Source organism: Sorex araneus, chromosome 5, assembly GCF_027595985.1.
Source record: "Sorex araneus isolate mSorAra2 chromosome 5, mSorAra2.pri, whole genome shotgun sequence".
Taxonomy (NCBI): domain Eukaryota; kingdom Metazoa; phylum Chordata; class Mammalia; order Eulipotyphla; family Soricidae; genus Sorex; species Sorex araneus.
The window spans coordinates 124593315-124607242 of record NC_073306.1 but is presented as its reverse complement, the minus strand read 5'-3'; the positions used below and the strand labels follow the sequence as shown (position 1 = coordinate 124607242).

Sequence of the window (13928 nt, the reverse complement as noted above, 5' to 3'; positions counted from 1 at the left end):
TAATTCTGGGTTAAAGATGAAGATACTTTTTTTTCCCCGCTTCCCTCACCCTTCCTCCTACGAATCTAAACCATGTCCCCAGTCTCATTTTCTTGTACAGCACAATTTGTAGGTAGTGGAGAAGAAGAGATACCCACAATAGTTGCTAAGTCCAGATCAACCAGATTTCCTGTTTTCAGAGATCTAGTTCTGAATCTAGCTTATTGAACTCAAAAGTGATTCAGAACAGTAAGCATTAATAACTATCTGTTTACTCTGAGTAGAAATCTCTTACGAGGGTTTCGGAAATAAGCCAGCCAAATTGGATGCATAAGAACAAACAAGTGCTTTGAAGAAAAGAAAGGTCACACCTGTTGAAGAATCAGGAATGATGCCATGAACAGCATATTATTTAAAAATGGACTTTGGGGGACCAGAGCGATAGTACAACAGTAGAGTACTTGCCTTACATATGACCAACCCAGGTTCGATCCCCGGCATCCCAGATGGTCCCCCAAGCACCTCCAGGAGTGATTCCTGAGTGCAGAGCCAGGAGTGACACCTGAGCATCAATGAGTGTGGCCCCCAAAACCACCAGATTTTTTTTTTTTAATGTACTTGGTAGGTGGATAAGTTTTCAGCAAGTGAGAGAGGGGCAGTGGAGCTTAGATTGCTTGGTGCCCAGTGGGGGTGATGGTTGGAGAGCAAAGTCAGTCAGCCATGGAATTTCTTCAGTAGCAGGAAATCATCTTGTTGAATTGAAACAGTGCAGATGTTCAATGAAGCCAGATGAGTTCAAAGTTAGATTATGGGAAGATCTTGGAAGAAGACACATTACAAGAATTTGGTGGGAAATAGAGAAGGAATGCAAGGTTTCAGTGGCAGGAATGACAATTATTCTACCAAATTAATCGAGCAGTGGTGTGAGAGTGGGTTGGTGCAGAGAATTTGGGACTGAAGTTTGGGGGAGTTTTGCTAACATATGTCAAGAGTACATTCAGTAGTGTCAGTCTGTTGTTTTTGACCTCTATGTCAAGTGAGTCTTTGGAAGCAGTGAAGTCGAACTTGGTTCCACTTCTCTCCATTTGCAGTATCTGTTGATCCTTGCAAAGCTAGCTCCAGCCTCTCTGTTTGTGGACCGTTACAGATGCATCCTCTTCTCCCATTGCACTTATTTTGTGGTTTGCATTTTTTCTTCTTCCTAGACCATGACCTCCTTGAGGACAAGGCTCACATCTTCTCCAAAGTTGTGTTTGTTGTATTGACCAGCACAGTGTCTGGCATGTAGTGTACTCTAAATGATTCAAGGTAGGAACCAAGCGAAGGGCAAAGGCTGAACCCAGCACGTGGCAGATTGGCATTTGTCCCTGTCTAACAATTACCTAGCTGTGTCTTTTCTCCTGGGGTTCTTAAGTACAGTAATTTCTTGACCATTTGGGGGATTAGTTTCCTAGGAATCATGGTAAAATCAAGGTCTCATAAAATTAGGTAGGTTAAGAGTTGGGTTAGGAGAAAAACAAGACCTCAGATTTCTATATTTTATAGTAAATGAAAATTGCGGAAAAGCATGTTCTTCACTACTGTAAAGCCTGCTTAGTCAGTAATTAACCCTAATGACTCATTCTTTGAAAAGAATTTTAGATTTCTTCAGGAGTCCTTGACTCAGCCCATAAATTGTTTATGCAGATCTCCTCCCCCAGCCCTTAAAATTTGGGGGTTTTTGTTTTGGGCTGCACCTGGCAATACTCGGGTTACTCCTGGCTCTGTGCTCAGGGATCACTCCTAGCTGTGCTTGGAGGACCATTTTGGATGCCAGGGATCAAAGCCATCTGCAAGGCAAGTGCCCTGCCTGCTGTATATCACTGGCTCCATCCTTTAGAATTTTTACCAGTCCTTTAGGACTTAAAACTTGATCTTGTGACCTTGCATTCCCCTTTATTTGCCATTAAGAACCTTACTGACATCTTGTTTATTAGTTCAGGGGCCCACTGGGTGCCTAGACTCTCTCTCTGCTTGTCTTCTTGGAAAAAGGGAACAAATCATCTTGCACAGTGCACTGAAGGGAGCAGAATTTGCTGTCCGAACCTGGCTCTTCACTGAAGTACAAGTAAATCATAGTCAGGACTCCGTTAGACTTAAGATTGCCCTGACATGTCCTGGGGGCTGCCACAACATTATCTCTCTATATACTGCTATCCCTCACCATGTCCTGGGGACTGCCACAACATTGACTCTCTACATACGACTACACCCCCCTCTCCCAGCATTATGATTGCTGCAGTTGCTGTGTGAAACATGTAGGAGCAATCTGTATCAGATGGGTATGATTGACATGAACGATTTTATTAGTTTCAGGTCTACAAGGTGATTTGATAGCTGTACACATTATAATATAACTATCACAGTAAGTCTAGTTCATGTACATCACACAGTCACAATTTTTTTTTTTTAAGTAATGGGACTTTTAAGATGTAATCAGCAGCTTTGCAGTATGTTTTACAATATTTTAACTGTAGCCACCACGTTGTGTATTACATCCCTGGGGTTTACTAGAACGATAATGTTTTATAACATACTTAAAACTTTGGACCACCGTTACCCACCAGATTACTTTGCTCACCCCTGGATTATCTCTACTTCTTACTTTGCTCCTCCGGCATCAGTCTTCCCTTTGTAACCTGTCACTGGTACCCCCCTAACATAATCCCTCATGTGATAGCTGACATATGTGTGTGTTAGAGATGGAGATTTGTTTTTCCATCCTAGAGACTGCGTACCATCTTTTGTTCTTTCTCCCTTTCTGTCTTCTAAAATTGCCACATAGGCTCTCAGTAATTCTTGTAAATTAAAAACCAGATCCCACTTACCTTCAGTCTCACTAGTAAGTTCCCTGTATTCAGGGATCAACCCTGATCTTATGTTTAGTCTAGTGCAACAGTGCTGTGATTAGATGCTCAAGAAATTATAGTGAGTCACCGGGGTTGGAACACCCCAGTAACCATTACATCACGATGAGAGGGGTGAACGGGTCTCATTTCTTCAGATCGCATAAATTTCCCTGGACAGGTAAAGAAATTGCAATCTATCTTAAAACCAATGATGCTTCGGCGGCTGAAAGATGACGTGGAGAAGAACCTTGCTCCCAAACAAGAGACAATCATTGAAGTAGAGTTGACCAATATCCAAAAAAAATACTACCGTGCCATCCTGGAGAAGAATTTTTCCTTCTTGACCAAAGGAGCCAATCAGCACAACATGCCCAATCTCATCAACACCATGATGGAGCTGCGGAAGTGCTGTAACCATCCCTACCTGATCAACGGTGAGCAGGGGAGGCAGGGAACTGCGCGGGGTCCAGCTGGAGAGGCCGCTGACACGCGCCAGTGACACTCGGTGGTCTTCTGTATTGCTTTCTCATTGAGTGCTTGCGTTACCCATTCTCACCTTTTTACAGAGTATGAAACTTAAGTGTTAAGTGGTTGATGGAGGGTCTGGAGAGAAATCGGCAGGCCCAGGGCATACTTAGCTTGCAGGAGGCCCAGGTTAGTCCTGAGCACTGCTGAATGTGGCCCCAAAGAATGAGAGAGGGAAGAGGGAGTGGGAGCGGGGAATTTGTGTAAGCTATCCAACTCAAGAGTACACAGCCATGTTTTAAATTTACCTCTGTCGACTTTGCCTATCGAATGGTGGTACTCACTCATCAGTCTGTTGTTCTTTATGTGCTTAAGAGTTCAGCTCACCTTCCACCTGGAGACAGGGATATGCATCACTTAGCTGAATAACTGACCATGCTGCAGTGAAATTAAAACGGCACTGGCAGCTAACCCACTCGTTAGTGAAATTGCCAGAAACTTTCCCTTCTTATAAAATTTTTAATCAAAGCATGACTTGGATATGCTAAACATTGGTCTTTGTGATCTCAAGAGGCATATGTCAAGAGGTGTGCCTTCTTGTGAGCTTCCTGTGAGGGTTTCTTTTGACTTGCATGAGTCAGCTTAGGACTTGGCATCCCAGGTCCTTCCTCTGCTTGGTGGGGCGCCCCAGGAAAGCAGAAAAGCACCCGTGTTCTCTGCGAGATGAATGTTCTTGCTGTGTCAGAGTCCTCAGCAGGGGGAAAGAGCAGGGAAACATCCAGCAGCCCCTCATCAGACTGTTAGTCCAGGCTCTGAGGATCCACTCATTTCTCTAAGGATCTGCACAGCGAGAGGCTTTCACGCTCATTGGTTGTTTTTTTTTTTTTTCCACCCCGTTCCTTTTCAGGGGCAGAGGAGAAAATCCTGGAAGATTTCCGAAAAACTCACAGCCCTGACGCCTCTGACTTTCAGCTGCAGGCCATGATCCAGGCAGCCGGAAAGCTGGTACTGATTGATAAACTGCTCCCTAAACTGATTGCAGGTGGCCACAAAGTGCTCATCTTCTCCCAGATGGTGCGCTGCCTCGATATCCTGGAAGATTACCTCATCCAGAGGAGGTGAGCATTGTGCCAGGGCTGCGGCAGGTCCTTATCTCTGATACCCCTTCACCTGCTCAGAGATGATGCCCTAGCAACAGCATGGTGTTCAGACGGGGAGAGAGGATTCTTACTTATTTGAATCCCCTCCACCTTCTCCTCATCCTCCATTGCTGCGGCAGCCGTTGTTGCAATGGCTGGGGTGCTCATGGGGGGTAGGGGGTGCTGTGCCTCAGACTCTCTGCTTGCATGGGTTGTACTTCTTTCATCTTTCGGGGTGCTTGCACTCAAGCTTGCTGGAGGAATCTAACCATAATGATCGGCTGAAATTCAGGGTGATCTTATCACCAAGAATTCTATGTGTTTTACTTAATATTCTCTTGAAACAGTTCAGTTAGACTGGGGAAGAGATGTATTTGCTATTTTACCTGTGGTGTAATTTATGATGAAAGAATTTCGTCAAATGGGAACATAAGCTGATCACTCACTGAAAAAGAATTAGGAGATAGACTGTCCTTCCTCCATAAACCCTCACAGTCTTTCCTGTCTCTGGCGGTGACATCCCAGTTTACTGTCCTCATGCTTCTGCAGATGAAAAGTGTATGGTATTAATGGAACTGATTTGGAATCTGTACGGGTGCTCTTTACCTTATGTTCCCAGCCATTGTGTTACATATTTTGCTCTTAATGATAAAAGGTAGAGACCAGGCAACGGGGATACTACTCAGCAATGGAGCTTTTGCATGTGTGAGGCCCTGAGTTCAATCCCTACAGTGCAAGGCAGAAAAAGGCAATCCTGGGAGCCACTTTTTCTATGACTCTTCATCAAAACCATTAGTCTTAGTCTAGACACAACTAAATGTAAATAACTTTGTTTTTATGTATTGAAAACACAGCAAATTTCAGTGGTCTTAATTTTATCCTTTAGGATCTGTTTGCTCTTAAAAGTAACTTATTAATAGAATGTTAAAGGTATGACAGATTGAACTATTGGATATGCTATCATTTTAACGTTATATAAATAGTTCTCCAAATCAGATAAGACCCACATAACTCAGATTCTTATATTGGACATTTTATTTATTTATTTCTGGTTTGGGGTCACACCCGGTGATGCTCAGGGATTACTCCTGGCTCTGGATATCACTGCTGGCAGTATTTGGGGAACCACCTGAGGTGCTGGGGATGGAACCCAGGTCAGCCACCATGCAAGGCAAACACCCCACCCGCTGTACCATCACTCATCCCCAGAGACTTTTATGTAAAGAATTCTTCAGATCTTTGATTTCTTTTCAGAAAGCTTTAACAAATAATTGAAACTAGTAAAAATATTTTTATACTTGAGCCGACTGCCAAAAGATTTACTTCTTGTGAATATGTGATCTTACTCTTCAAACTGTTTTCATTTTTGCTTGATTTGAGCCACACTGGCAGTGCTCAGGGCTTACTCCTGGACTGCACCCAGAGATCACTCCTTACAGGCTCGGGGAACCATATGGGATGCTGGGGATCAAACCCAGCTCAGCACATGCAAGATAAGCACCCTGCCCACTCTACTATCAATCCGGTCCATAGCTTGTAGGTTGTTTTTTTTTTTTTTTTTTATAAAGAACACTCCAATTAACCCCTAACAGACTTCTGTTAAGTGTAATTGTCTCTATTTTTTTCGTGCCTTTTCCCCCTTTCCTTTATTCATTTTGTTTTCAAATTACTTAGGTATTATAATATAGTTTACTTTGAAAATGTGAGCATGTGTAGCCTCAGTCAGGCAACACCAGCTCAGAGTTCTAATTCATACTTCATGCTTCTTAGTTTTTTTTTTTTTTGTGCATGCGTGCATTACTTGTTTCAATTGCGATCATATTCTACTTTCTACTTTGTCGCTCATTTTAATTTAATGTATTACAAACTTCATTCAGTTTTCTCTAAATTTGATGGTCTGTATTGTCTTATAGCTTGCTTTCAGTTTTTCTGCTTTGTAAAAACTCTTGAAAAATAGCCCTTTACATTCTTTGCGAATATTTTTTATTATTTGTTGATTGGTTGATGCAAGGGAGAAATCCATGTTTGAGAGAGAACAAGGGCTTCTCCAGAGTTGGAAAAAGCAAGCCAGTAAGCTCTGTGTTCAATGAAGAGCACGGCTTATAAAGAAAGCCTGTTGGTTAATGGTTTTGCTTTATTTTGTTTGGGGGCCACACCCAGCAGTGCTCCGGGAGGGCTTACTATGGCTCTGGGTTCAGGGATTACTCCTGACAGTGACCACTTGTGGCGCCAAGGATGGCTCCCAGGTCAGCCGCATGCAGGGCAAGCGCTGCACCCACTGAATTATTGCTCTGGACCCTGTGAATGTTTTTAAAGTATTTCCATAAGATTAAATTGTGTACATTTTTTTAAAAATACATATTTCAACATTGTTCTCTAGAAAAGTGATTCGTGGTCGGATTTCAGGCATACAATGTTTCAACTCCTATTCCTTCTCCAGTGCCTCAGCCTGCTTTTATGAGAGGCGCTTTTTTTTTTTAAATAAGTATTTACACTAGTTTACAGTATTATTGCCAATAGGGTTTCGTACACAACACTTTACCCCCATTCAGCAACCCCCTCCTCCTGGTGAATGCTCCCCTCCACCATAGACATTGCCCCCATCCTGTCCTGTCCCCCAGCCCCCTCATGTGGCATGTTTCCTGCTGAATACCAGCTCTCCTGTTCTTCATTTCCGCTGTCTTTGGGTATTCCTTATTCCCCCATTATGATTCCTTAAATCCTGCCTGTGAGAGTCTGTGTCAGTCTCTCTCCCTCTGCCTAACTTCACTCAGCATGATACCCTCCAGGTCTCCATGTAGCAGCAAATTTCACGACTATCTTTTCTTACGACCAAGTAATATTCCATTGTGTAGATGTGGCATAGTTTCTTTATCCAGTCATCTATTCTTGGACACGTGGGTTTTATCCAGATTTGATAGTTGTGGATAGTGCTGCAAGGAACACAGGGGTGCAAATGCCTCGATCCAGTTTGGGAAATGGGGGAATGGAATCTTAGGGTGTATTTTAAGAAATGGAGTTGCTGAATCAAATGGAAGCTCAGTTCCTAGATTTTTAAAGGAATGTCCATATTGTTTTCCCAAAAGTCTGGACCACTCAACATTCCCACACAGTGAATGAGTGTTCCTTTCTCCCGCATCCACACCAGTGCTGGTTGTTCCTTGTTCTTTTTGATGTGTGCCGGTCTCTGTGCGTGAGCTGGTATCTCATGGTTGTTTTGATGTGCATCTCCCTGATATTTAATGATGTAAAGCATTTTTTCATGTAGCATTTGTATTTCTTCTTTAAAAAAGTTTCTGTTCATCTCTTCTCCCCCACTTTTTTTTTTCCTGGCTTGGTTGTTTTTTCCTGCAGAATTCTACCAATGCCTTATATATCTTTGATATTAACCCATTATCAGATAAGTTTTGGGTAAATAGTTTCTCCCATTCTTGGTATCCTGGTCATAATTTCCTTTGAAGTGCAGAAGCTTCTTAATGTAGTCCCATTTGTTTATCTTTGCTTCCAGTTGCTTGTTTACCCATGTTTTCATCCTCGAGGATGCTGTTAGCTTGAATGTCAGAGAGAAATCTGCCTGTTTCCTCTATGTGCCTTATGGATTCAAGTCTGACATCAAGTTCTTGAGTCCAATTTGTCAGTCTTTCTATAATTTTTATAATTGGCATTTAGTTGAATTTTCAGTTTTGTCTGATTTTTCTGTCAACTTTCTGATTAGTTTTTCATATGAAACACTGCCCATTAAAGATATTCTGACGGTTTTCTGTTCTTCCTATTATCTCGATTTATTCCTTTGCTCATATATACACTAGAGATGCAATTCAGAGGGCTTTTTTAAATCTATATCTGATAACAACAGCTCTCACTGCCAAAATACACAACCACAATATTTGTGATGTGCGCACATACGTTTGCACAAACACTACATGTCTCTTGTTTCTATGTGTGTGTCCATTTGTTAGGCTTTTGATTAACTTTTACCTAGGATAGGACTGATGCCTTTGCAGAATTAGACAGCACGACACTGCTCATTGCACCCATTTCTTTTCTACGACACTGAGCAGATAAGCATTATGCAGTGTGAACCCCGTGTGGTTCTGTAGGGGTTCTACCTAACTCTGTAGGTGCTGGGGACCAGGGGAACAACCAGCGTGGCCCTAGTGTCATGTTCTACTTACCTCTCGTGGTTTTATCCCAAGTATTTCATAGGTTTACAGCTATTGTGAATGGGATTTATCATTTCCCTTTTGTGTTTACCAGCTGGTTATTGCTGGGAGACTAGAAAGTTGTCTGTTTTCCTTCTGGCCTGCTGAGGTCACCGTTTCCTGTTGTGACAAAACTCATCCCTCCTCCCACCCTTCCCCCAGCATAGAGTTTTTCCTGGGTGCCACTTGCTTCTCACTGATAGTTGGAAGTGACTCAGAATTAGCTTCAAACTGTTTAAAGTACAGTTGACACAGAGGGTTAATTGCTGCACTGATGTTTCGCATAGAAAATTTCACGATGTTTGATTTCTTCCTTTAGACTTACTAATCCTTAAGATTTTCTTTGTTCTTGAGTCTCTTTGCCTCTCCAGCTGTCAGTTTGATTTTGTTCCCATTTAATTTCATGGCATGCTCTCACAAGAGATGATGGCATAGCTAAAGGATCTGGGTCAGAAAGGGGTTGGGAGGGGAAGAGAGCAAAAGAATTCTGATAATTGGATTTGGAGGCAGGGCACAACCAGGGCTTACTCCTGTTTGCACTCAGGAATCACTCCTGATGTTGCTTGGAAACAATATGGGATGCTGGGGATCGAACCCGGGTCAGCTTCATGCAAAGCAAGTGCTCTACCCACTCTTGATCTCTCCAACACTTCTGGGTTGGTTGTTTTTCTTTCTTTTTAGAATTGGATGTTTAAGTTTTGTGTTCTTAAACATCTTTTTTTTTTAAATTTATTCTTAAACATCTTAAACATTAAGCACACTCCCTCAAGACTGAGCACTTAACTGAATTTTAATATGCAATGAGACTGTTAGAATCATCCTGTATAATTTCTGCTGTTATACCAGAGCTCACAAAGCACATCTCATCTTACACAATTTTTTTCCTCTGGTGCCAGCTGAGTTGTATCATCACTATCTATTGATTTCTCCTGTTCCTTAAGACTAGTTTGGGGTCCACTTTGCACAGATCCTTGGAAATCTAATTCCTTTCAGGTGGTGTAGATGGTTTTGTCAAAGAACATTAAGTTGGGGCCAGAGTGGTAGTACAATAGGTGGGGCTCTGCACTCAGCCAACCTGGGTTTGATCCCAGCATCCCATATGGTCCCCTGAGCACTGCCAGGAGTGATTCCTGAGTGCAGAGCTAGGAGTAACCCCTGAGTATCGCCAGGTATGACCCAAAAAGAAAAAAAAAATAAAGAAGACCATTGAGTCTTTTCTGCCTGCAGTCATGCTCATTCACATGTCTACGGCATAGCACCATTGCTGAATGAGTCTTTTTTCTTTTTTTGAGGGGGAGCCACACCCCAGCAGTGCTCGGGGGTCACTTCTGTCTCTGCACCCCGGAATCACCCCTGGCAGGCTGCAGGGGACTGTACAGGATGCCAGGGATTTAACCCATGTTGGTTGCATGCAAGGCAAGTGCCCAGCCTCCTGCTGCATCATCTCTCTGGCCCGTGAATTGCAGAATCTAATCTCAGCCCTGCGCTGCTGCCTCCACATCACAGGCCACAGCAGACTCCAGCGAGGGCCCCATGGAGATGCGCAGAACGCAGGTCCCTCTACTTTCTGCTGTCAGCTTCTACCTGAGTTACAAGTTTCTTAGGGTCTCTAATTTATTTACTAATTTTCCCTTCTAAGTTTTTATGGACATCTCTCTGGACTGCTGTGTTTAAATGTAGGAGGCGGGGCTGGAGCGATAGCACAGCGGGTAGGGCATTTGCCTTGCACTCGGCCAACCCGGGTTCAAATCCCAGCATCCCATATGGTCCCCTGAGCACCACCAGGGGTGATTCCTGAGTGCATGAGCCAGGAGTGACCCCTGTGCATTGCTGGGTGTGACCCAAAAAGCAAAAAAAACAAAAATGTAGGAGGCAACATGAAGGCCATAAAGCGAACTGCTTAAGAGTGTAGAATGATCAAATGGACCCAAATTTTAACAGTGTCTGACTTCATGGGAGGGTTGTGAGAAAGCATGGACCACTGTGCCGGCACAGAGATGGCTGTTAGTGCTGCCCGTAGCTGTCGTTGGTAATCATGGTAATTGCATCTGACCCCCAGCTTTTTATCTTACAACACAAGATTGTGCCTCTGTGACAAATCTGTGCCTGTTGCACTACCTGTTTTATCTTCGCATCTGGCCCACAGGCTTTCGTCTCAGTTGGCATCTATGCCTGTAATTCCTGGCGTGGATTCCTGCGGCTTCGTGGAGGAAGACATGATTTTCAGTCTCAGTTCTTTCTTTGCTCCCCTCACTTACACTGAGTAGGTCTGGGTTTGGGGGGGAATTATTTTACTTGATTTTTTTTCCCTTTTTCTCTGGATAGTCAGGAATATCAAGCCCAGTTTAGTTTTTGTTTTGTTTTTATTCTTGGGCCACACCCGGGGTTACCCCGGCTCTGTATTCACGAATCACTCCTGGCGGTGCTGGGGAGCCATCTGGGGTGCCAAGGATTGAACTTGGGTCAGCCACATGCTAGGCAAGTGCCTTGTCTGCTGTACTGTCGCTGTGGCCCTGAGCCAGTTTAGTTTATGGAGCCATCCCTTGCGAGCCATCATCCCTTTAATGCCCTTCTTTATTCTCGTTCCAGCTATTTATCTAATGTTTCGGAGGTCTCATTTCCTGCACTACCTGTTCTCTGGGCTACTGATAGCATTTTTTTGTCAGGATTCATGTTCTTAGGTTTAGAATGACTTTTTTCCCTTCTTCTCAGTGTTTCTGTTTACTGTGCCAGTTAGTTTTTGTTGGTCATAAATTGGACAGTGTCACTTTTGTCATTCATTTGTTATTGAAGAATGAATAAGACTTGGTTGCTGTCCAAACTGCTTCGACACTTTAATTGCATTAGTTGCTTGTTTCATAGGTAGCACTGGTGTTTTCTCAGTGGGGGAACAGGTAACTGTGTGGCCCAGAGCACTTTCAATTTTTCCTCCCTTTCCTTTGTCCCCTGCTATCAAATGTGCTTTTTGACTTTGTTTCTTTCACATAAACATATTATCAGTATTATGACTGAGGTAACAGTGTTTTTTCATAAGAGTGTAAATGTTTGTGTTCTAAAGGTACGTTGTTGACCAATCCATATCCACCACCAAAGTACCATATCACTCAGGACACTCGTGTCTGCAGGACCCTTCCTGTCCATGCCACCACCCCTTGGTCACCACAGTCCTGTGGTTATAGTGTAAGGATTCATTTTTATTAGATACTGCCTATTCCCTTGTATTCTGTATATCCCACATCTGAGTCAGGTCATGTGTTAGTGGTCTTGCTCCTTCTGACTTCCTTAAGTGACAGCCTCTTCTGTGATGCAACAGAAGTTCATCTTTTCTTATAGCTGAGTAGTATTTCATTGTGCATCCATGTACACATCTTATCTACCCCCGTGTCACAGAGCACTTGGCTAGTTTCCAGATTTGGGACACTGAATAGCACTGCAGTGAACACGGGCGTGCATGTATGTTTTTGAATTTTCTGTTTTTGTGCTCTTGGGATAGATACCAAGGACTGGAATTGTTGGGAACATACAATAGTTCTTTTTTCAGTTTTTGAGATGTCTTCATTCTGCTTTCTATGGAGGCTGAGCCAGTTTATATAGCCCCACCGTTAATGAACGAGTCCACCCTTACTGCTCAACGTTCCAAAACACAGACCTTCTTCATGATCTTCAGCTTTATTAATTTCTTCACTGCATTTTCCTCTAAAAATTATTCTGTTTCCCTGACAACAACTCAAAACCTTTCTTATGATTTGTTCCTGTTTCATTGGCAGTATACTGCCCAGAGACATATAAACTCAGCTATAAACTTGTTGTATACCTCTAAACCTTGGAGGAACTGTTAGGTCAGAAAACACCAGCCAGGAGGCAGAAGGGCTTGCTGAAGGCCAAACTGCTTCCTGCTCTCACTTGCTCCAAGAGCAGCTGGACCTGCCTCTGCCTCCTGTGACAAGCACTGCTAAGGGTTTGGGGGGCAGGGGGATGCAGGTGGTTGAGGCTTCCCTTTGCTTGCTGGTGTTATTAGACTTCGTGCAAGTAAACACTGGGGGAACCAGACTAAATTTCTTGGGTCACGGGAGTTGATGCTTTACGTCAATAGTACTGTCTTGTGCTCCTGAGTTTATGGCTGGCGTGACGCTTCGTTTGGTTGCTGTTTCGGGGGTGGGGACATTTTGCAGTTCTGTCCTAGGTGTCATCCCTGCTGCATGTATGTGTATATATATATGAGAGTGGGGGAGACTTTCGGTCCAAATTCGCAAGAGTGGGATTTAAGGCCGTCCGCAGCGTGTTGTGTTGTTTGCCGTTCTCTTTTTTGCAGTCATGATTAACACCTGGGCTCTCGTTCGTTTGGGTCCCCTCAGATACACCTATGAGCGGATCGATGGGCGAGTACGGGGAAACCTGCGCCAGGCAGCCATCGACCGGTTCTGTAAGCCAGACTCAGACCGCTTTGTCTTTCTCCTGTGCACCAGAGCGGGAGGCCTGGGGATCAATCTCACAGCTGCCGATACCTGCATCATATTTGATTCAGACTGGAACCCGCAAAATGACTTGCAGGTAACCATCAGGATGATTGCTGTTTGCCTCAGGGGGGGCCCTGAATTCCGGGACGTTGTGACAGGGCCTGACTTGGCTGGTGAGGACCTGTCAGATTTCTCCCGTGGCCTGGTGTCCTGCAGAGGGCAGGCAGGGGGTCTCGGGCAGGGTCCGCAGCCCAATGAATAGTCACTCCCATTAACAAGACTGTTTCTTCCCTTTCACTTTTGTTCAACTCGTACTGCAGAGTCGTAGCCCCCGAGTAGAGAATAGAACAATTTATTTGTATCAGAGTAAACAAAATGTCTAGTTGGCTGGTTTTCTGATTCTTGATGTATAGATTGATTCTGGCAGTTTTCACTTGGTCAGTAGGCTGTCTTGTGTCCTGAACCGTTAGTGTCTTGGCACTGAGCAGGGGGTGCCTTGCACAGGCAGGGAAGGCAGGCGGACCCTCCAGGTCTGCCGCCGTCCACGCCTTATAGAAGATTACAGTTCGTGTGTGCCCACCGAAGTGGATTTGAAGATTGTCTTTTCTGATTTTAACCAAACCAAATAACGGGACGTCAGAATGTTATTACAAAGATTGGAGTTGATACATCTTAAAAAGCATGCATGAACCAAAAAGCTTCTGATTCAGAGTTCTTGAGCAACCCCATTTCAGAGTGAAAATACTAACAGTTGTAGCTAGATTGGGAAATAAATCCATTTAAAAAGGCTCTAACTTG

At 43.7% G+C, this 13928-nt stretch overlaps 1 protein-coding gene across 6 annotated transcripts in view; it reads left to right on the top strand.

Moving 5' to 3' along the window:
• CHD6 (chromodomain helicase DNA binding protein 6) overlaps positions 1–13928 on the top strand; it is a 198788-nt gene that overhangs the window by 108984 nt on the left and 75876 nt on the right. For all 6 annotated transcript variants that reach the window (XM_004612489.2, XM_055140902.1, XM_055140897.1 and 3 more), the window contains 3 exons: positions 3046–3301; positions 4240–4450; positions 13029–13224. In XM_004612489.2, the coding sequence (XP_004612546.2) occupies positions 3046–3301; positions 4240–4450; positions 13029–13224 (663 nt within the window). The remainder of the gene's footprint in view (positions 1–3045; positions 3302–4239; positions 4451–13028; positions 13225–13928) is intronic.